Source organism: Nycticebus coucang, chromosome 19 (genome assembly GCF_027406575.1).
Source record: "Nycticebus coucang isolate mNycCou1 chromosome 19, mNycCou1.pri, whole genome shotgun sequence".
NCBI lineage: Eukaryota > Metazoa > Chordata > Mammalia > Primates > Lorisidae > Nycticebus > Nycticebus coucang.
The window spans coordinates 43,756,602-43,782,019 of NC_069798.1; the positions used below are offsets into that span (position 1 = coordinate 43,756,602).

Here is a 25,418-nt window from a genome sequence, read left to right on the forward strand (position 1 = left end):
ATAACAGATGGGTGCAGGAAGAAATAAAACAGGAAATCATTAACTTCCTTGAGCATAACAACAATGAAGACACAAGCTACCAAAACCTGTGGGATACTGCAAAAGCAGTTCTGAGAGAAAAAATTTATTGCTTTAGATGCCAACATTCAAAAAACAGAAAGAGAGCACATCAGCAAACTCACAAGGGATCTTATGGAATTGGAAAAAGAAGAACAATCTAATAGATGAAAAGAAATATCCAAAATCAAATCAGAGATCAATGAATTTGAAAACAAAAGAATTACTCAGAAAATTAATGAAACAAGGAGTTGGTTTTTTGAATAAATAAAATAGATAAACCTTTGGCCAGACTAACTAGAAATAGAAAAGTAAAATCTCTAGTAACCTTAATCAGAAATGATAAAGGGGAAATAACAACTGATCCCACAGAGATACAAGAGATCCATCTCTGAATACTACCAGAAACTCTATGCCCGGAAATTTGACAATGTGAAGGAAATGGATCAATATTTGGCATCACCCTCCACCCGGCCCAGGTCCAGACGAGAGGAAGACTTTTCAGTTGTTGGGGGAAACTGTGCATTGAGTGGAAAGCCTGAAGATTATGCAGATTCAAACAGTACAGCAACCAAATCTGAATGCCAGTTGGAGTGGATTTGCCATAAGTGTGGTGGCTAGCAAGGCAGCCACACTAAGAAGGTCTCCACAACCAGGGTGCTACTACTGCAGAAGGACATAAGAAGGTTCTTATCAGGGGCCTACAGCACGGCCATCCTAATTCTGCCTGTTGGGATCAAAACTCCACTCTTTGGACAGGCTTAGGGACTCCCGCGCCCCACAGGATAGACTCAGGGGGTACTGTGAAACCTGCTTCTGAAGGATTCTTGTGAGCTTTAAGATCTTAGCCTGGCAGGGGTCTGAATGCTGAGGAAACAATAGGGCAATCAGCAAAGGCAACTAAGTTTGGAATCAGGACCACAGAGGTTATTGGTTGTGATCTCTGACTCCCAAAAAAAAGCACAGCACCACCTGGTATCCTGGTGACATATTGCAACATACTGTTATCAAGAGCAAGGACTTCTGTTTGAAACAAAGGAGGCAGTGATAGGAAAAAGGAGAAAAAGGAGGTGAACAAGAAGAAAGAACACATGAAGAGAAACCAAAAGGAAATTTCAGGTAACATGAAGAACCAAAACAGAGGAACTCCCACAAGGGATCACAAGGTAGCAGACTCCACCTATAAAGAATTAATGGACTTGACAGAAATGGACTTTCAAATATGGGTGATAAAGACAATAAAAGGAATGGCTGAGAAAGTGGAAAGACAGAACCAAAACTCAGATGAGATAGGTAGAATATATAAAAGATATGGCAGAGCTTAGGAAATTAACAATCAGGGAATGTAAAGATGCAGTAGAAAAGTATCAAAGATAGATCAGACCATGGAGAAGAAAGAACCTTAGAGTTAGAGGATAAAGTTTTTGAGTTAATCCAGGTAGTTAATGAAGAAGAAAAGAAGAGAGAGAAAGCAGAACAGATCCTTAGAGAACGCGACTCCATGAGGCATTCAAACATAAGAATAACAGGGATTCCTGACGGGGAAGAAGACTGTCCCAAAGGAAAGGAAGCCCTACTGAATAGTATCATAAATGAAAACTTCCCAAGTTTTACTAAGGATGCCAACACGCTCCTTTCAGAGGTATATTGGACCATGGTCATCTCAACTCAAATTGAGCCTCTCCAAGACACACTGTAAAAAACCTATCTGAAGACAATATGAAAGAAAAAATTCTATAAGCAGCCAGGAAAAGCACAAAGGCACAGAGGCACAAGCCATTAGACAGCAGACTTTTCAAGTAGAACTTTCCAAGCCTGAAGAGCATGGTCACCCACCTTCAACATTTTAAATAAAATAACTCTCAGCCCCAAATTCTGTATCTTTCTAAACTAAGCTTCAAAATTGATGGAGAAATCAAATCTTTTGCAGATATAAGCACTGAGGAAATTCGCCACAACAGCACCAGCTCTACAGGAAATACTTAGACCTATTCTCAACACTGACCACTACAATGGACCACCAGCGAAGAAAACACTCAGAAGCTAAAAGTCAAAACTTCCCTTCCACAATGGAGCAAAGGATAAAACCACACAACATACTTTCACAAAATAAGATGACTAGAACTCCACCACATGTATCAATTCTTTCAATAAATTTCAATGGACTGAATTCACCACTGAAAAGGCACAGGCTGATTGATTTGATAAAAAAAAAAAAAGCACAAGCCATCCGTATGCTATCTCCAAGAGACAGACCTAGTCTTGAAGGATAAATCAAGACTCAGGGTTAAGGGATGAAAAACAGTATTTCAAGCAAAAAGAAATCAGAAGAAAGGAGGGGCTGTAATCTTATTTTCAGATACAAGCAGATTTAAAGCAACTAAAGTTAACAAAGACAAAGATGGACACTTTATATTGGTCAAAAGAACTATACAACAAGACATTTCAATTTTAAATAAGTATGCATCCAACTTAAATGTTCCCAGATTTATGAACCAGACCTTGAAGGGTCTAAGCAATATGATATCCCATAACACCATAATAGTTGGGGACTTTAACACCCCTCTGATAGACTGGACAGATCCTTTAAACAGAAATGAAACTAAACAAAGATACAAAGATGGTAAATGTGACCCTAGAACAAATGACATTAATAGACATATACAGAATACACCATCCCAAAGCTAAGGAATATACATTTTTCTTGTCAGCCCATGATACCTACTCCAAAATCACCCACATCCTATGATACAAATCAAACCTCAGCAAAACTAAAAGAATAGAAATTATACCTTGTATCTTCTCCAACCACATAGCAATAAATGTGGAATTCAACTCCAACAAAAACATTCATCCCCACACAAAGACTTGGAAATTAAACCTTATGCTGAACAATAGTTGGGTTCAGGAAGAGATGAAAGAGGAAATTGTTAAATTCCTCAAACGTAACAACAATGAAGACACAAGTCACCAAAAACCGTGGGATATAGCAAAGGCAGTCTTAAGAGGGAAATTTAGCACATTAGATTTTAAAAACAGAAAGAGAGCACATCAACAAACTAATGAATCATCTTATAGAATTGGAAATAGAAGAACAATCTAATCCCATATCCAGCAGAAGAAGAGAAATAAACAAAATTAAATCAAAGATTAATGAAATTGAAAACAAAAGAATCATTCAGAAAATTAATCAAACAAAAAGTTGGTTTTCAGAAAAAATAAATAAAATCGATAAACCTTTGGCCAGATTAACTAGAAACAGAAAAGTAATCTGTAATAACCTCAATCAGAAACAATAAAGGGGAAATAACAACAGATGCCACAGAGATACAAGAGATCATCTCTACGTACTACAAGAAACTCTAGGCCCAGAAATTTGACAATGTGAAGGAAATGGATCAATACCTGGACTCACACCCTCTCCCTAGACTTAATCAAGAAGAAATAAATCTCTTGAACAGATGGATTTCAAGAACTCAGATCAAAGAAACAATAAAAAAAACTCCCAATTAAAAAAAGCCCTGGTCTAGATGGCTTCACACCAGAATGCCATCAAACCTTCAAAGAAGAGCTTATACCCATACTTCTGAAATTATTCCAAAAAAATTGAGAAGGAAGGAATCTTCCCCAACACGTTCTACAAAGCAAACATCACCCTGATACCAAAACCAGTAAAAGACCCAACTAAAAAGGAGAATTTCAGATCAATTTCACTAATGACTATAAATGCAAAAATTCTCAATAAAATCCTAGCCAACAGATAACAGCTACACATTAAAAAAATCATTCATCATGATCAAGTAGGTTTTATCCCAGGGATGCAAGGCTGGTTTAACACACACAAGTCCATAAACCTAATTCAGCATATTGACAGAAGCAAAAACAAAGACCATATGATTCTCTCAATAGATGCAGAAAAAGCATCCAATAAAATTCAGCATTCTTTTCTAATTAAAACACTTAATAATTCAAGCATAGGTGGCACATTTTTTAATCTGATCAAAGCCATCTATGACAAACCCACAGTTAATATTATACTGAAATGGAGTAAAACTGAAAACTTTTCCACTTAGAACTGGAACCAGACCAGGTTGTCCTCTATCGCCACTACTATTCAACATAGGGCTGGAAGTTCTAGTTAATACCATCAGACAAGACATGGAAATAAAGGGCATCCAAATGGGTTCAGAGGAGGTCAAACTCTTGCTCTTTGATGACAATATGATCTTATACTTAAGAAAATCCCAAAGACTCAACCACAAGACTCTGGAAGTGATCAAACAATACAGTAATGTTGAGGATATAAAATCAATGTCCACAAATCAGTAGCCTTTGTATGCCAATAACAGCCAAGATGAGAAGCTAATCAAGGACACAATTCCTTTCACAGTATCGTCAAAATAAAATGAAATACCTAGGAATATACGTATCAAAAGAGGTGAAGGACCTCTACAAAGAAAAATCACAAAACTCTAAGAGAAAAAACAGCAGAAGCTATTAACAAATGGGAGAACATACCATGCTCACGGCTGAGAACAATCAACATTGTGAAAATGTCTGTACTGCCCAAAGCAATCTACAGGTTCAATGCAATCCCCATTAAAATACCTCATCATACTTTCAAGATTTGGAAAAAATAATTCTTCACTTTGTATGGAACCAGAAGAACCTTATAGCCAAGGCAATTCTTAGTAATAAAAACAAAACCAAGTGTATCACCCTACCAGACTTACAGCTATACTACAAGGCCATAGTTATCAAAACGGCATGGTACTGGCACAAAAAGAGACACTGACATTTGGAACCAAATAGGAAACCATGTGATGAAACTAAACTCTTACAGCCACCTACCTTTTATAAATCAAACAAGCACATACACTGAGGAAAAGATCCATATTCAAAAAATGGTGCTGTAAGCACTAGATAACCACATATAAAAGACTGAAACTGGACCTGTACCTCTCACCACTCACAAAAATTGATTCAAGATGGAAAAAAGATTTAAATCTCAGGCATGAAACAAAAAAAGTCCTTGAAGAAAGTGTGGGGAAAACACTTGCAAGATATCAACCTGGGGAAAGATTTTATGAAGAAGACTTCCGTGGCAATTGTAACAACAAAAATAAACAAATGGTACTTAATAAAACTAAAAAGCTTCTGTACAGCTAAGGAAACAACAATCAGAGCAAATAAACGTTCAGAATGGGAAAAGATATTGGCATAGTATGAATCGGACAAAAACTTGGTAACTAGAATCTATAGAGAACCCAAACTAATCTTTATAGTGCTGAGTTTTCCAATACATGAACACATCACAATTTGTTCATTCTTCTATTGATTGAATATCTGACATATATCCATGTTTTTAACTATTGTAAATAAAGCTGCTACCAACATTCAAGTCAGCACACATCTTTTTGTGGACATGTGTTTTCATTTCTCTCAGCTAAACTCCTAGAGTGAAATCCTGGAGTCACTGGGTAAAATATATGTTTAGTTTTATAAAAAACTGCTAGACCTTTTTCCAGAACAGCCATTTGCCCTCCCATCTTCAACATACGAGCGCTCCTGGATCCTCCATAGTCTCATCAACATTTGATGTGGTTGGCCAATTTGCAGATATTCTCGTGGTTGTGTGGTGATATTTCATTGTGGTTTCAACTTTCATTTTCCCAATGTCTAATGATAATGCACACTTCTCCATTTCTTCACTGGACCTTTATGTATCTTCAGTGAAGTATCTAACTCTTGCCCATTTAAAAAAAATGGGTTATTTTTCTACTATTGAGTTACAGAAATTCTTTATAAATTCCATATATGATACTATTTCAGAAATGTTTTACAAATATTTTCTCCCACTCTTGACTTGCTTATTCATTTTTTTACAGTGTCTTTTGATGAGATGCTTTTTATACTGAGGAAGTCTAACTTAGCAACCTTCATGGTTATTGTTTTCTACATAAAACAATTTTGTCTTCACAAGTATTTTCTCCTTTGTGCCTTATAAAACCTTTATATAATTTTATCTTTTTGATAAGGACTATAATTCATCTGGTATTTTTTTTGAATGGTGTAAGTTGGGAACAGGTTCATTCTTCCATATTGTTTTATTTGGAGGCATACTCCAGCACTATTTTGCAGTATTTCCAGATAACTCCAGCACTATTTTGGTGACTTTTCTTACTCAGCAGGAGTATCCAACTTTCAAACCACAGACCACATGCAGATTACTTAAGGACTGTTTTGCTTATCTGTGGTGTCGGATATCACAACACACACCCCCCACCGCAATCTGCTTTCATTAGTGTTTGTGCATTTAATGCATGACCTAAAACAACTTTTCTTACAATATGTGACTGAATGGAAGAAAAAAAAAGGCTGGACACCCCCACTACTGGGTTGATTTGGTAAGTTTGACAAAAAATCAAATAAGCATAAAAATATTTACCAATTTGGGAGCTATTTTACATCTTTTATCTACATGTTTTTATGCTAGCATCATCACACTGTACTGATTACTATTACTTCAAAGAAAATTGTGAAGTCAGGCACTTTAAGTCCTCTAACTTAGTATTTCTGAGCTTTCCAATTCACAAATAAAATGTCAGCTTATTGTATAGTAATTCCAACATATAGGTTCTCTTGGAGTTGGTCTCCTCATAAGAAAGGGTCACATTTTTTTTGTTCTTCACATTAAGCAACTTAGGATTGTATGCTGATACTGTGAATTTTATGTGATAGAGGTCCTGGGTTCTGTTACACTCTCCCAGTAAGCACTTTTTGTTTTAGTACACAATTAACTTGGCTGCACTGAAATCCTGAACTATCTTTGAGCAATTCAAATTAGTTTTTTACATTGAGCAGGGCTGTACTGTCTATCTTACAGAGGTGAGTTAGGGGTGAGCTGGTGATTTTGCAGAAGTTTGTAAGTAGAATCTGGCATAGCCCTCTCCTTGCTGAGATTTCCTCTTTACTACTCAGTAGCTGTGATTGTCATAAACTCTTACCTTTGGTTCTTTAGATAAGACATTCAGTTTTGTACTGGAATTTTTGCTAGCTTGCATACTTTATATGGACAAAAACTATAAAACAGAAAATTTTCCCAAGCCATTCCCTTCTTCCTAGTGTCAAATCCCCTCTAAAACATGCCTATTTTTTCTTTTTTTTTCCAAGATCTCATGTGATTTTTACTATTTTGCACAGAGTTTGTTGTTGTTTGATGGGGTGTCAATCTCATAAGAACCTACCTGGCTATCTGAGAATCAGAACTTCCATTTCATTTCTTCAATTTCTCTCAGTAAGATTTTGAAATTTCATATAGCAACTGCATGTCTTTTTAAAACATATATTTCTAACTATTTTATTGATGCCATTATTCATGGAATTTTCTGTTATCACTTCCATTTGTTTATTGTTAGTATTTATAAAGATACAATTGACTTTAAAACATTAAATCTGTATGTAAAGTACAGCCTTGTTAAATTTACTCATTTGCTTTAATGGTTGTTGTAGGTTCTTAAGGGTTTTCTACATAAAATGTTATCTGTCATCCACAAACAGAATTTTGAAACATTCCCTTAGATATTTCCACCTTTTACATTTGGTTTTCCTGATTCACTGCACTTGCTGGGTCCTCCATTAAATTAATGAACTGAAGAAACAAAGGGGGAACATTCTTGATCTTAAGGAAAACACACTATTTCATTTTAAGTATATTCTTAGCTGTCAGACTTTTATTTTGGGGGCAAATCTCATGCATTTGTCAGCTTTTCTTTTTTTTTTTTTTGCAGGTTTTGGCCAGGGCCAGCGCCCTACTCCTTTGAACCACAGGTGCCACCCTGTCAGCTTTTCTTTACCTGAGGAAGTCTTTACATTTCTCAGTTGCTAGTAGTATTTACTGTGAATGAATAATGAACTGTTAAATGCTTTTAACCAGGTTAGGTGATCATATAGCTTTTCTTCTTTGTTAATGCAGTGAACACTACATTAATTTTTGAAAGTTATAAACTAACCTTGCATTGTAGGATAATCCCTACCTAATCGTGATGTATCCTCCTTTTTGTATACTGCTAAAGTTTATGTTAATACTTTTTTCATCCATGTGCATGACAAATTAATTTGTAATCGTTCTTCTTTTAGTGCCATCTTTGTCAGGTTTTTGGTACCAGGTTATATTGGGCTCATGAAATAGCACTTTTTTCCCTGAGTTTCTACAAGATTGGTGTTAATTCTTCTTCAAATGTTTGAATTTACCAGTAAAACCACCTGGGCATAGTTTTCATTGAGGGAGATTTTGATTAAGAATTCTATTTATTGTCGATTATCCAGATTTTCTGTTTCTTCTTGTAGTAGTTGGGAGCAATCTAAATTTCCTCTTAAACATAGTCATAAAATGTGATGATATAAAGTTGTAAATACTTTCTTACGATTCTTTTAATGTCTATAGGACCTACCATAACAATCCTTCTCTCATTACTGATACAGCTAATTGGTGGTTGTGGGCTCTCTCATTCTTTTTCTTGACCAGTCTAACAGGACTTTATCTTTCCAAACAACAGAGTTTTGTCTTGGTTAATTAACTTTTTTGTTTCTTTTCTGGCCCTTGGTTTCTGCTTTTATTTTTATTATTTCTTCCTTCTACTTACTTTGCATTTTATCTTTTTTTAAAATTCTAGTTTATTTGAGGAAATCTTAGGTAACATTTTTCTTTTCTAGGAGTATTATTTAAGCTCTAAATTACTCACTGAGCATGTTTTTAGCAGCATCCCACATATGTGATATGTTGTATTTTTGTTATCAATTAGTTTGAAATATATTCTTTTTTTTTTATTAAATCATAGATGTGTACATTAATGGAATTATGGGGTACAATATGCTGGTTTTATATACCATTTGAAATACTTTCATCAAACTGGTTAACACAGCCTTTACCATATTTTTCTTAGTTATTGTGTTAAGATATTTATATTCTACCCTTAGTAGATTTAACATGTACCCTTGTAAAATGCACCACAGGTGTGGTCCCACCAATTTCCCTCCCTCCCTTCCCCTCCTCATTCCCCTTCATCTTGAGCTATCGTTGGGTTATAGCTTTCATATGGAAGTGTGGGTGCTTATAATTAGTTTCATAGTAGGGCTGAGTACATTGGATACTTTTTCTTCCATTCTTGAGATACTCTGCTAAGAAGAATATATTCCAGCTCCATCTATATAAACACGAAAGAGGTAAAGTCTCCATCTTTTTTAAGGCTGCATAATATTCCATGGTGTACATATACCACAATTTATTAATCCATTTGTGGGTTGATGGGCACTTGGGCTTCTTCCATGACTTAGCAATTATGAATTGGGCTGCAATAAACATTCTGGTGCAAATATCTTTGTTATAAAGTGATTTTTGGTCCTCTGGATACATACCTAATAGAAGAATTGAAGAATCAAATGGCAGGTCTATTTTTAGATCCCTAAGTGATCTCCAAACATCTTTCCAAAAGGAACGTAGTAGTTTACATTCCCACCAGCATTTTCCACATCCACACCAACATCTACATGAAACTATAAAAATACCAGAAGAAAGTGCAGGGAAAACACTTGAATAAATCGGCCTGGGCGAATATTTCATGAGAAAGACCCCCCGGGGCAATTGAAGCAACACCAAAAATACATTACTGGAATCTGATCAAACTAAAAAGCTTATGCACATCCAAGAACACAGTAATAAAGCAAGCAGATAGCCCTCAGAATGGGAGAAGATACTTGCAGGTTACATCTCTGACAAAGGTTTAATAACCAGAATCCACAGAGAACTCAAACATATTAGCAAGAAAAGAACAAGTAATCCCATCTCAGTGTGGACAAGGGATTTGAAAAGAAACCTCTCTGAAGAAGACAGGTGCACGGCATACAGACACATGAAAAAATGCTCATCATCCTTAATCATCAGAGAAATGCAAATCAAAACCACTCTGAGATATCATCTAACTCCAGGAAGATTAGCCCACATCACAAAATCCCAAAACCATAGATGAAATAATGGTTTATATTAGAATATATTTCTAATTCATTATTTTTCCCCTAAAATAACCCAGGAGTTAGTGAATTCTGCTGTTTAATTTTCAACTGTCAACAGATGTCTTATTGGTATCAATGTCTAACTTATTCTATTGTTGGCAGAGAACATACTTTGTGCATTTCATCTTTGAAAATTTACTTGAGTTTCATGTCCTACAGTCTTTATTGGTATGGTTACCATGAACACTTGAAAACACTGAGCATTCTACTAATGTTGCGTTCAGTATTTTACAAATAACAAGTAGGTAATTAGCACTGTAACTTAAAACTTCTATATCTTCACTGGGATTTTTTTTTTTTTCCTTTTTGGTCTAAATGAAATCTCCAACCATAATTGTGGAGTGATTTTGCTCCATTAAGTCTATCAAATTTTGTTGCATGTATTTTGAAGCTCAAAGATGCAACAGATGCATATTTATTGTTACGACTTCCTAATGTCAGTTTTTAGAAATGTCATTTTATTATAGAATTTTCTGGCTCCACTGCTTCTGATAATCTGTCATGCAAACCCTTGCTCCTACATGTTACATGCCATTTTTCATTAGCTGTTTTAAGATTTTCTTTTTCATCAATTTGACTATGATATATTTATGTGTGGTTTTCTTTTTATTTACCCTGCTTGAGTTTAATAAGGAATCTAACTCTATTTTTGGTATGTGACTGCTAATAGGTTTCAACTGCCACCATTTAATCTTCCCCTTCCGTCCTGAATTCTTTTCTGGTGCCAGGGGAATTTCAAAATAGGCAAGTCTACATGCATACACAAGTATAAGAAAAGTTCCCCAGCCACAACCCTTCCCTAACCACCATAAAACCCCAAGCCAGTCTTCTATTACTGCTCTCTCAAGTCATTTCTAGACCAAATCGGGAACCTCCTCTGTTCTACATAGAAAGCCTCATTATGTGAGTAATAAATGTGTTCATGCTCTCTTGGTGCATGTAGATGGTAAGCTGAGTCTCATATCAAAATCAAATTTTAGGGAGGCTGACACCACATATAGTTGACACTTACTAAACACTTCACCACTATGTACCAGGCACAGTACTGTGTCTTTACACATATTAAATCACTAATCCTCCAACAATGCCATGAATTAGGCATTGTTATCCCCACTTGACAAGTGAGGTAACAGAAACACAAAGATCAAGTAATATGACTAAGGTCATGACTAACATTATTCTGCCTCTTACAGTTACTAGAAAGAAACAGGTAATACAACTTAAGCAAGTCAAAACTAAAACAGTAACATTGGTATAGTATCCCAGAAACATAAAACATTTATAGAACATGCTTAATTTTAACTAAAGATTCTACTATAAGGGGTGTTTTCTCAGGAAAGAAAATTTCTTTGGACAAGTAAATTGGTTAAGCCCCTTCCAATTAAACATACTTATTTATATTTATGTGAATTTCAAAAGTCAAAGTCCTAAAAGTCACATCATCTTACAAGAATACAACTGATACTTCTACTCATCTTTGATATGGTACAGCCCACCCATAAAAACAGAAGGAAGGACTGGTAATGATTGAAAAAGATTTCCCAATATTTTTCACCTTTACCGCTAAATGTCATATTAAATGCACTATTTTGAGATCTTGCTAGATAGTTCTACTGCGTTTGAAAAGCAACGATATACTTCCCACACATATAAAATAGTCCCTACCTCTAAAAAAAATTTAAATATTAATTCTTGGACCATTTCAAGCCCTTCCAAAAACCTTCTCAACTACCAACCAAAATTTAGGATGCGTAGGTCACTTATGCAATGTGACATAGTACTTGTGTATAATCTGTGCACATCCTCCTGTATACTTTAAATCCTTTCTAGATTACTTATAACGTAAGTGCTATGTAGATAGCTGTACTATAAATTGCTTTCTATTATTAAAAAATAAATAAATAAAGCCAACACTCTAAAGGGTAAAGGTACATATTTTCTTTAATAATACAGCTCCTGAATTTTCCAAATTTATCTTCATATATTGTTTTTTAACAATTTAAAAAACAGTATTCTAGGCTCAGCGCCTGTAGCTCAGTGGCTAGGGCACCAACCATCTATACCAGAGCTGGCAGGTTCGAATCCAGCCTGGGCCTGCCAAACAACAATGACAACTACAACCAAAAACTTGCTAGGTGTTGTGGCAGAACCCTACTTGGGAGGCTGAGGCAAGAGAATGGCTTAAGCCCGGGAGTTTGAGGTTGCTGTGAGCTATGGTGCCACAGCACTCTACCAAGGGCAACAAAGTAAGACTTGGTCTCAAAAAAACAAACAAACAAAAAACAGTATTCTAAATGAAAAAAAATTTAATACAAAATGTAAGTATCATTCTAATCTTTTAAAACAAATGCATAAACATCTGGAATATACAGTTGGCCCTGTATATATCCACAGGTTCTACAAATGTAGATGGAAAATACTTGAGGAAAAAAAATACAAAACAATACCACAATAAAAAACTACAAATAGAAAGCAATATATAGTACACCTACATAGCACTTACATTATAAGTAATCTAGAAAGGATTAAAGTATACAAGAGGATGTGCACATGTTATACACAAGTACTATGCCATGTTATATAAGTGACCTAAGCATCCCTAGATTTTGGTTGGTAGTTAAGAAGAGTGTCTTGGAACTAATCTCCTGAGGATACCAAGGGATGACTGCACATTAAACATAAAACAGGGATTGCAATACAGAATGTGGCTCTATAAAACTCAGCTTTTTAAGTTATACACTTTTGTAATGCCTGATTTTGGTTGTAAAGAAATATTTTTATAATCTGACAGCAATTTTTAAAACTTAGTATCCTACAAAGTAAAAATCAAATCAAACTTACATAGCACTCTAAAGGTGAAAAAGTGCTTTAGGTAACATGTTAAATTATTCATGTTAAGACTCGGCACCTGTAGCTCAAGCAGCTAAGGTACCAGCCACATATACCAGAGCTGGCGGGTTCAAATCTAGCCCAGGCCTGCCAAACAACAAGGACAACTGCAACCAAAAACCAGCTGGGTATTGTAGCGGGCATCTGTAGTCCCAGCTACTTGGGAGGCTAAGGCAAGACAATCGCTTAAGCCCAGGAGTTGGAGGTTGCTGTGAGCTGAGATGCCATAGCACTCTACCCAGGGCGACAGCTTAAGGCTCTGTCTCATAAAAAAGAAAAAAGAAATTCATGTTAAAATGTTTTGGTGCATAGGTTAACATATTATTTATACCCGTTATTGCAAATTACATAATCCATCATATAAAAACTATAAGGAAAAACTCTTTTAAGTTACTTAAATCATTTTTCATTATATCTGTTTCATTTTTCATTAAATCTGTGTTCATATTTTACTCTGAATTTTCACATTATCTTGAACATAAATATAACCTTGCTTCATCTCCTGACCCACACTAGCCCAACTTAGAAAAAATTGTACCCTCTTACATACAAATAAAAAGCCACAAAGATAAGCAAAGTTTTAAAAGAAAAAAGGGTGAGGTGTAAAAGTTATTCGACAGAAATCTCCTTATGTATTTCAGTTCTAATAATTTAAGCATTATCAGTGATCATAGTGTCATAATAGACTCAAAAAGATCGTAATGCTTCCTGTAATGACCCAAAGGCAGATAAAAGTTGTATTTTGAGAATAAAAATCACTCTAATCCTTCAAGGAAAAAAATAATGATGGTAATAGAAGAAAACCCTTGTTGTAATAGTTATAATAAAATAGTGTCTTTGAAAACAAAGCATCACTGGATAATTTCATGGATGAATATTTTGTGTTTAGAAAAATGCTCATTTTGTTAAAATAATGTGTATTTCATGCAGATGCATGTAACATCCCCCTATTCTCCCCACATACTCTCCCTGTCCCCAGCAACCACTAAATTTGGGATCCTATTCAAAAGGAGGATATAGACAACTTATCGCATAAGCTTGACTTGGTGAGTTCCCTCCCCTACCTCCCCGTACCATTATTCTCCAACAAGCTCTTCTTCAAAAGCTTTCATCCTTTTTGTAAGATCTCAAACAGATCTCGAGGCTTTTAAAGTCATATCCAGACATATGTATTAACAAAAATCTTTTAGAAATTAAAACTGTAGCCTAATCTAAGCCCAATCTTTATGAAATCGTAAAATTTTACTCATTCCATCCCCTCTAGGACTCTGCAGGGGGCGGAATGAGTATAATTTTATGATTATTTTTAAGGCCCTTCCGGGTTCTAGAGAAACAGAAAAAGGGACAATCTTATGTGGCTAACTAGATTATAATCAGGTATGTCAATAATGGGGGGGGGGGCTCTGTGGCAGACAGAAGCCTAATGTTGCCTCTTACCTACAGTTAGTTCCTCCTGCAGAACTGCTCAAGCTAATCTGCTTGGATCACTGTGACCCTCTAACCAAGTTGGGCCTCTTGCTCTTTAACACAAGAGAACTTCAACTATCTTACTAGAGTCTACTCAGTCCACAGGAGAATACTTGTATCTTTAACTGATAAAACTCCAAGAGTGCTGCCATTCCCATTATGCCCTTTCTTCATTTTAGTGATAGAGGCAGCTCCAGCTGGTATCTCTTTTCAGACTTTTTTGGATAGAAGTAAGGTAAGAGAGTCTATTCATCTCTCAAAGCTCAGCAGACACATGTCAAACTGAGAAAGCTCTTGTGAAGTCCTTCAAATTGGGCTTTAAAAGGGGAAATGCCATAACAAATACTGTTCTCTTCAAAGAACTATTCACTATGAGTCTTTCTCCTAAGCTTACTAGATTTGTGTAGTCTACAAGTCAGTGATAGGTTTAACTTGAGCAATGCTTGTCTCTGGGAATCCTTTCTGCAAAACCTGCATGAATAGTGTAGCACCCCAATTTTCAATGTATGTTACTTCTGATCTACTGTTCTCAGATTTGGGGTCTCTAAATAAATACCAGAGGAGTTGCCATTTTAATGTTCTGTTATTGTTCTACTTCAAGGTAAGCTATAAGCCAGTCATGGCAGACCAATGTTCCTATTGCAACAAGCAGAGAGAAAAAAGGAAAAAATAAAAATTATTCGAAGACAATAGACAGTTATCAAAGTAATGACATTACAGCGCCAGGCACATACACCAAGGCTGGCGGATTCAAACCCAGCCCAGGCCAGCTAAAACAGCAATGACAATTACAACAAAAAATAGCTGGGCATTGTGGCAGGCACCTGTACTCCCAGGTACTAGTGAGGCTGAGGCAAGAGAATTGCTTAAACCCCAAAAGTTGGAGGTTGTTGTGAGCTGTGATGCTACAGCACTCTCACCCAGGACAACATAGTGAGACTTTCTCTCAAAAAAAAAAAAAAAAAAAAAGAAAGAAAGTAAGTTGCAGAGAAGAAAGAAGCTTTCTAGATAAAAGGAAAACTTTCTCCCCAAGGTCAATTATAAATTCTATGTATAGGCTGTGGATCAGGCTTGGTCTGAGAAAAGAAATGCAGTTACAAAAAAAAAAAAAAAAAAGGCAGCACAGTAGAACTTCTGACACATTGAGTATCCTCCCTCAAAACACTTACAGATTTTAAAGCTAAAGAGCTAACTCAGATTACAAAAGGGTTGAAGCGAATCTCCCACAGTGTTTGAGGGATTTAGGTGAGAACCTGCCAAGTTTACAATCAAAATCCCAGGACAGCCCTGTTTACCAAAAAGGTAGACTAAGTCAAATTAAAATGATAATCCAGCTCAATCCCTGAACAGATTAAGGTGATCAGCCTCTCTCACTATCTTACAAAGGTAAGTATGGTCAAATATTCTTTTGGGGTAACTATCAATTGTAGCCTTCCTTTATATGTGAATTTTATATAACATATATGGATATACGTGTATAGTATACAATCAAAATTACCTAACATGTAAAAACACAGGAAAATGTGAATGATAAAAGAATGAACAGACAATAATAGTACACTATCAGATGATCCAGATATTCAAGTTGACAGACTATCAAGTAACAATTATAAATACATTAAGAATAACATACAAAATGGATGATTTCAACATAGATTTGAGGATCTATAACATCAAAAGAATATCCTACAACTGAAAAACATAATATTTAAAATTATGTTGCTTATTACATTGGGTGTTAAATGTTAAAATTATAGAGATTAATTATTTCATGAGGGTATAATTCAGTAACTATATTAAAGGGACAAAAGTCCTAGGGCAGGTAGGTATTTTCCCTGATAAATGATAAAAATGTACCATGTAAGAATGTATCATACACACAAAAGGGGTCTGAATACCTGAGTCCTGAAACAGAAGCTCCCTTAAAAAGTGATAACTATAAATATAGGCACCAGATAAATGTCAAGAGTCCAATAAAGTGGCTTTCAAAGTGTGTTTCACAGGATCCTTGACCTCATCAGAAGTACTTTCACATTTATGAACAGCATATAGAAAATGACAAATTGGATGCTAAGGCTGAAGAAAGGTACCTATTACCCATAACTTCAAAGTTCTAATTTGAAATTATATAGTGCCATTGTTCTGACGTTATGAGTAAACTTTTTTTTTGTTTTGTTTTGAGACAGAGTCTCACTATGTCACCCTCTGTAGAGTGCTGTAGCGTCATACTCACAGCAACCTCAAACTCTTGGGCTTAAGCAATTCTCTTGCCTCAACCTCCCAAATAGCTGGGACTACAGGCACCTGGCACAACACTGGCTATTTTTTGGTGGTAGATGTCATTACTGTTTCGCAGGCCCCGGCTGGGCTCGAACCTGCCAGCTCTGGTGTTATGTGGCTGGCACCCTAGCCATTTGAGCTACAGGCTCCAAGCCTATGAGTAAATATTATACATCTGAATAACTAGATTATGCATAGCACAATGCTGCCTGGCAGAAACTTTTTCTAAACAGTTACACACAACACAATTTAATGTCTACCATTTAATGTGAGTTCTACTGAAGAAGAAGTGGAAAGAAAATGAAGACCTGGAATATCTGTGAATATTTCAAATAAATCATATTCACAGCTATAGGCTATATATGGTGTTTTACAGCTTTCAAACCTCACACTATTTCAATGGACTCTGAAGTCATACTAGAAAGTACTCAAGACAGTACTACTACCTTTCAAAGATGAGGAAATAGTAAAAAGTACAGTCACATCCCCCAAGATCTATACTCACCAGAATTAAGAAGCCAACTTAAAGAAGGGTTATCAACGTTCAGAGTTCCCTCCATCATAGTGCTCCATACATATGATACATGCACACACACATACACACACACACGTATAAAAGAGAGAGATTTCCTCTTCCGAAATAAGGAAAAAGCACTCATTTAAGAAGAATGTAAGAACACTATAATTTGGGTTCAAACAGACTTCTTTTAGCTATTGATGGTTATCTAAAGTAAAAAGGTAAGAACATGGAGTTAGAAATCAAATAATTTTTTAAATTTAATATTTCTAGATAAAGTTACCTTAATTACTCTGATGTTTAAAAATTTAGCAGAAAAACAAAATCCAAATGTTAATGATAACATTAAAAGGATACAGAAGACTCTACTAATACAATTGTCACTGAAGACAAAAAGGTCGACAAGAGAATAAGAGTGGGAGGGATACTAATTTTTCCGCTCTGTAACCTGTGGTCAATCATATGCATGTACTATTTTATATTTTTATAAAATGTTTTATAGGGCAGTAGTACTTCAGTTAAATGACTCAGCACGAACTAAATGAACTAAATATCAGAAATAAAGGCAACAGTACTTCAGTAAAATGTTTCTGAAGGCAAAAAGTCACAAATATATATTTTAAATAAATTGAAAAAAATGAAAATATAAATAAATTTAATGAAAACACTGACTTTAAAAAAAAATAAAGACAAGAATTACACGGTCTTAAATGGACAAGAATTAAATTGCCCAACAGTCCTATTTAAACATTTCTATAGCTATAGTGTTGACTATAAAATATACTTATACAGGTTGGGTGCTGTGGCACATGCCTGTAATCCTAGCACTCTGGGAGACCAAGGCAGGAGGATAGCTTGAGCTCAGGATTTCAAGATCAGCCTGAGCAAGAGAAAGACCCCATCTCTACCAAAAAACAGAAAAATTGTTCAGGCATTGTGGCAGGTACCTGTAGTCCCAGTTACTTGGGAGACAGAGACTGAGGCTGAGGCAGGAGGATCATCTGAATCCAAGAGTTTGGAGTCTGAGAGTGCTGTGAGCTAGGCTGAAGCCATAGCATTTTAATCTGGGACAGCAGAGCGAGACTCTTGTCTCTCTCTGTGTGTATATATATAATACTTATAAATATTAGGACAAAACTACAGGACTTTTTAGGTCACCCATAAATAACCACTTTTAACAATTTGGCCAATTTGGTATATTTCTTTCTAATGGTTCATATCTACTCGTTGGCTTTATTAAGCTAAGAAAATTCCTATTTCTAGGCTCAGCGCCTGTAGTTCAGCAGCTAGGGTGCCGGCCACATACACTGGAGCTGGCGGGTTCCAACCCAACCCAGGTCTGCCAAACAAGGACAACTACCACCAAAAAATAGCCAAGCGTTGTGGCAGGGCCTGCAGTCCCAGCTACTTGGGAGGCTGAGGCAAGAGAAATCGCTTAAGCCCAAGACTTTGAGGATGCTGTGAGCTGTGACACTACAGCACTCTACCCGGGTGAGGTAGTGAGACTCTGTCTCATAAAAAAAAGAAAAAATTCCAGCTGGGTGCCTGTGGCTCAAGCGGCTAAGGCGCCAGCCACATACACCTGAGTTGGCAGGTTCAAATCCAGCCAGGCCACAAAACAACAAGGATGGCTGAAACCAAAAATATAGCCAGGCACTGTGGCGGGTGCCTGTAGTCCCAGCTATTTGCAAGGCAGAGGCAGGAGAATCGCTTGCGCCCAGGAGTTAAGAGGTTGCTATGAGCTGTGATGCCACAGCACTGCACCCAGGGCGATAGCTTGAGGCTCTGTCTGAAAAAAAAGAAAAAATTCCTATTTCTAATTTGTCAACATCAATAGTGAATTTTATAGAAAGCTCTTTCTAGATCCAGCATGATCATAAAGTTTTTCCCAAACATGAATATCTTATATTAATACATTTCCTATAGTTGAATGATCTTCGAATGTCTATGATAAATCTTACCTAGTTATTAGAATGTTTTGTGGTTTTATTTTTAATAAACTGCTGAATTCTGATTTCTGATATTTTATTTATAATTTTTATATCTATGTTTATAAAGAAATGAGATTGGTATAAACTTTTCTTTTACTATCCTTGTTCAACTGTGGTATAAAATGAGTTTTTAAGTTTTCTTTATTAGAGTTAAGGAAATTAAAGCTTGAGTTTTTGCTAATTCTTTGTTTTTACAAAATACTGAACTAAACATCAGAAATCTTTGACTATATTCTTAAACGTAATTACATGGCCAGAGCAGCACCTTAGGAAAGCCCTTATAATTTACTCTTTAGGAATAATAAACTCTGCACTCCTATACATTTTTATAATAGGATTACGAAACCCTCCAGAGGTGGCAAGAGTAATTAGGTTAAGGGGACTGGGAGGAACATAAAGCTGGGGATATGTTTCTGCCCTATCTTTAATCCCACTCTAATATTAGGGGGGCTGAAAGTGGAGGTATGGAAACTGTTAAGAGTCAACAGAACTGTATTTGAATAAAAAATAATTGCCGTTTCTTAAAATTAAGTAATTTATGTTTCATATTCTTCATCAGTTGAACTTACTTGTATTTGGGGGCTTATAAAACCTTCAGGGTGTTTTATTAATGCCTTACTTGCAATTTTAAGTAAGTGTGCTTACTTCCTAAATCCATTTTGTATCGCATTTTAAATTTTATTTAAACTATAGTTTGGATTTATCCATAACAGATCTCTTCATCCCAATCCACACCGTTTACATTTCACATAAATGAGAATTCCCTGAACTCCAACTAAAATTTCTTACATTTAAGGATATTTAACAGTTAAGAGATGACTAATAATAAAAATCACACAATATAATTATTCTACTATAAAAATAAAGCAAACTCTATTAAATATGTCACCCAAGTACAGTGTAAAAAGCTAAAATCTTTTGATAAACAACAATCAGTACTAACAAATCTCCATTTCTGCAACAGAAAAAAAAAAACCCACCAAATTAGCTAAGCAAGTTTCTAAGCTTCAGGAACTTTTTTAATAGTGAAAAACAAGATAACAGACAACCAATATTTCACATTCATTAATCTAGTAAAAGAATAGAAAGAATTTTTTTTTAAATGAAAAGCTCTCTATAATATGAAATCTAAAACAGGATATAAAAATAATGGGAAATAAGGAAAAAAAATGTGACTAAGGTGATCTCTACAGTTTAAATACCAGCAGCAATCAATATTAACGATCAGGCTATATCTGTTGTACCTCCTTAAAAGATTCCAATACCTGCAGGCTCTGCTCCATGGATAACTTCACTGCCATCTCAACCTTAGCCTCAGATGAAGCAAGGCTCCATGGCTCTTTTTGATGAAATGATAACCCACTAATTGGTCTCCTGCCTCCACTGTGACAGACTCACAACCAGTCTCCTCACAGCAGCCATATGTTGTACTTAAAATAAATCTGTTTTCTGAGCCTTCAGGACCTAAGACTATTCAATTACCCCCACCACCACCCCCACACACACAACCCTTCAGGTTAAGTGTGAACTCCCCACCACAGCACACTGTGAATCTGTGATACCTGTACAGACTCACCCCTGCCATTTCCCACCCCTCACTTTATTCTAAGGACACCAGGCTGCTTGAGCCCTTCCCCAATCCTCCCCAACCACCACATTGTTACCAGTGATGCAACAGCCTTCTCCTAACATTCTTTTTTCCACCAAACACGAACTCAGACATCAATATTCCTCCAGAAGGAAACTTTCCTCAAGCCTCCTTTGGACATAGCTCCCTGAGCACACTTCTTTCACCTACCCCGCATTATGAAACTATCTCTTTTTTTTTTTAAGTTTACCTCTCTTAGTAGAAAGTAAGAAGATTGGCTCAGTGCCTGTTAACTCAAGTTGCTAAGGCCCCAGCCACATACACCAGAGCTGGCAGGTTCGAATCCAGCCCGGGCCCACCAAACAACAATGACAACTACAACCAAAAAATAGCCAGGCATTGTGGTAGGTGCCTGTGGTTCCAGCTACTAGGGAGGCTGAGGCAAGAGAATCACTTAAACCTAGGAGTTGGAGGTTGCTGTAAGCTGTGAGGCCACAGCACTCTACTCACAGCGACAGCTTAAGGCTCTGTCTCAAAAAAAAAAAAGAAAGAAAGAAGATCAAGAGCAAAGACTACATTTTAACTTCCATGAGGAATATCATATCAAGCATGTACTGGGCATTTAAAAAAATGTTTACCAAATTAAGATGCCACATAGAAAAATTAAAAATAGCTTGACTACTTCTTAGCTAATTTACCAGTAAGTTCTGTCCATTCTACTTCCAAAACACATGCTAAATTCATACACTTTGTATACTACACAGCCACCATGCCAGTCCAGACTCATGTCATCTTGAATTTAGATTCCTTTCAACCTCCTGATTTCCCAGCTTCCATCAACCCTAGTGCACACAATACTGTTATCCCCTTATCATACCAGCAACCAGAATGATCTTTGTAAAATGTTTATTTTTAAAATCCTTTTAATTGTTTCCCTTGTATTTAGACTAATGCCCACAGTGCCTTCAGATGCTCTACCTAAGTGGACCCCTTTCCAAGTTTTATACTCTATCTCCTCTGCATTTTAAATCCTCTGATGCAAGAAGTTACTTCACACCTCAGTGTCTTTAGGCTAGTTTTTCCTTTGCCGAGAAGACTCTATTCTCAGCTAGCTGCTGCTTCTTGGGAGCTCTGCTCAAGTTGTCACAATCCAAGCCAAAGCAGCTTTTTTATTACTCAGTATCACTGCATTTCTTGCCTTCTTCAATACCATCTCACGTTATATTTTTTTGCTCATTTGTTTATTGTGTATATCTGTCCCTTTAAAAGGCAGGAACCTTGTGTTTTGTTCATTCGTCATTTCCCCATATGTCTATAAACAGTGCCTCACATATGCCAGGCACTCAAAAAGCATTTGTAAAAGAAGAAAAGAATAAACCAAGAAGAATGACCCTTATTTGATCAAGAAACAAAGAGATAATCTACCAAAGAAGGAAACATTTTATTATAAGCATTTGCAAGTGGACCGACTGCTATTACTAGGATCTATAGTCTATAGGCATCAGGGATGTATGTCTTACAGCTCACTAAAAACTCACTAAAACTAATCAAGAAAAAGTTTCATGTGCTGTTCACTAGTCTACACCTATGATACTGCACTCATTTTAAAGAATTCTCTGTTTCTGATACTCTCCCCAAACCTGTAATGTATGTAAGAAATAGTAAAACATTTAAAAAACCACCAGCCACTTTATTAAAAACAATACTTCTGACAGTGGTACTTATCTGTATATGATTAATTTTATACTCAGAAACCTTCAACCTCTTAAGCAACAGGTCCTTCCAATAGGAGGTGAGTCTTCAAGCAGGTTCTAGCTACTACCTACAACATTTAAGAAGCTGCCTTCCACATTGTTCTTTCTAAAAAGTAATGCTGCAACTCAAACAAAAACTATTTAAAATTCATTTAAAAATAAATTAGCAGCCTCTTTTAACTCTTTACTGATTAAAGTTTTGACCAAGGGAGGAGAAAACTGTAAGTCACTACTAAGGAAGTAACATATAAACAAAGCTTTCACTTTTTACTCAAATACTATCAACCTGTAGACATGAGGATAACACAAATTTAGGCAATGAAGACCGAACAATAAATCTAAATATCTTCTTTTGCTTGATTAAACCTCATTGCTCAAGAAAACAACTTGTAAAATAAACACATCAACTAGAAAAATATTTAAACAATAGTTTAAAAAGTCGTATTTTAATCATCACTATTTACCGATTACTTGAACACAAATTCAATAACTTTCCTTCAGATTCCCCTACACAATTTACAAGAATCTGATCTAATGACACTTACCTTGGTATGGTAACACATTTGGTATTACAGTTTTGAGTGGTGATGGCTTTCTCAAGCTCATCTAATCGTCCTGTTTTCTTTAGCTTCTTAACCAGACTTTTCACTGCTTTTTCACACCACTTTTCTTCTTGCCCATTCTGCTCTCCTCCTCCTGCTCCTCCAGACCCACCAGCAGACTTCTTCCATCCCAGCAGCCTCTTCACAACTGGTGGAGTGAATGGCAAGATGGATGACATGTTCTTACCAAAGGCAGCAAGCCACAACACCAGGAACAGCCTCCTGTGCCAAACCTAGCAAAGACAGTAAAAAGATGATACACAAACTAACTTTAACATCAAGTAACAATTTCAATACTATAGAAAGCAAACTATAAAATGATACAGAAATCCAAATTGTTACTTTTAAGACCAAACTTTCTAGAGTGTTCTCTAGCCATAAAAATGTCATCTTCACTAATTTGAAGAAATTATGGAAACAAACTCTCCTTTAATTCTTAATTTTAAAAATATTTTCACAGAAAAAGTTTTTCTTACCTTTTAGGATTTTAATCTATTCTCAAAAGACTTAATAAAAATACATAAAAAATGTATAAGTCTATTCCCTCCAAAGTTTTAAACTTTCATAATTGACTGAATAAGTATCAAAAACAAAATCTAACATTATAATGAGGGGGAAATGCATCAAGTATGATGTAAATAAGAAATAAGGGTGGTGCCTGTGGCTCAAAGGGGTAGGGCACTGGCCCCATATGCTGGAGGTGGTGGGTTCAAACCCAGCCCCGGCCAAATAAATAAATAAATAAATAAATAATAAGAAATAAAAGTAATTAGAAAAGGTTTGGTTTACTTTCACTTGCCTTTGAGTGGACCTTTAAGTCAGTCTCTTTTTTTTTTTTTGTAGAGACAGAGTCTCACTTTATGGCCCTCAGTAGAGTGCCGTGGCCTCACACAGCTCACAGCAACCTCCAACTCCTGGGCTGAAGCGATTCTCTTGCCTCAGCCTCCCAAGTAGCTGGGACTACAGGCGCCCGCCACAACGCCCAGCTATTTTTTGTTGCAGTTCAGCCGGGGCCGGGTTTGAACCCGCCACCCTTGGCATATGGGGCCGACGCCTTACCGACTAAGCCACAGGCACCGCCCCAGTCTCTTCTTTTTTAACACATATTTTTATTTTTTATCTAAGCAACAATGTGCATAGTGAGTAAAGTTCAATATACTTTCTCTCCCACATATAGGTACAATTCTTTAAAATCTTTTTATTTTATTTTATTTAAATATAAAATTTAGTATTATCTATATGGAAATGAGGATTTAGTTCCCTTAAATCGCTTACTTTTCATCCAACTATGAAAATTATCTCCCAACTATAATTATATAATTATGTATACACAGTTAACGGATGAGATCAGTAGTAAACTACCATGTTTCTTTTTGTACAATGTTTTGTCTTGTCCAGAATTAACTACCTTACTTTTTCAATTGCTTAGCTTTCTATACACCTACCACAAATTCTTCACACTTCCCACCAGTCCCTCAATTAAATTTTCCACTTAGCATCAGAAATCAACTAGTTCTCTTCTAGCCCTCAAATCATAAAGCTCTGTATCCTCCAATTCCAGACTGAACTCACAGTACAGTACTATGACCTGTTCTTTTACTGGTGTCCTAAGAACTTTCTTCAGCTCTTTCTGGCCTGAAGCTCTTATTTCTTAATATATCATCTTCATCTTGCTTAATTCACTAGATCTATTATGTCAATGGACTATGTCATTCCTGATAGGAGGAAGTCTTTACTTGAGCTGATTGATAGTTTGACTTAGTACAGAAGACCGTGCTAAAAATCATTTTTACATGTGTTATTTACCTTTTCAAATAGCTGTTTCTTCCACTTACAAAATGAGTGAAACGTGGTTTACCATAATTTTTCTTAAAAACCCAAAAAGCAAATTCCTGATGTCATCATTTCATCTCTGTATATTTCAGAATCCATCTATTAAAAATAGATTTAGGCCAGAGAGATTATCTTTCCTAATCATTATCATACATCGAAATCATCTACAACGCCAGTCATAATCATGTGCCTGGCTGATTAAAAAAATTTCATTTTACAGCTGGTTTGTCAAAACAAGGTTGACGATTCATTTGGACAGTATGTACCCTAAGTCTTTTTTAATCTAGAGTAGTTTCCCCCCTCCTCCTTTTTCCTCCTTTATTAAAACGATTTAGGAGAGAAAAGTCATCCATTCTCTAGAAGACTTTA

The 25,418-nt window shown here is 35.9% G+C and overlaps 1 protein-coding gene across 6 annotated transcripts in view; it reads right to left on the bottom strand.

Moving 5' to 3' along the window:
• Positions 1–25,418, bottom strand: part of SMAD2 (SMAD family member 2) — a 92,818-nt gene that overhangs the window by 38,166 nt on the left and 29,234 nt on the right. For 4 of the 6 annotated variants that reach the window (XM_053571415.1, XM_053571414.1, XM_053571409.1 and 1 more), the window contains exon 3: positions 23,160–23,449. In XM_053571415.1, coding sequence (XP_053427390.1) covers positions 23,160–23,220 — 61 coding nt within the window. In that variant the 5' untranslated portion in view covers positions 23,221–23,449. Of the gene's footprint in view, positions 1–23,159; positions 23,450–25,022; positions 25,149–25,418 lie in introns of all 6 variants that reach the window. The other 2 variants (XM_053571412.1, XM_053571413.1) reach the window with 1 other exon arrangement.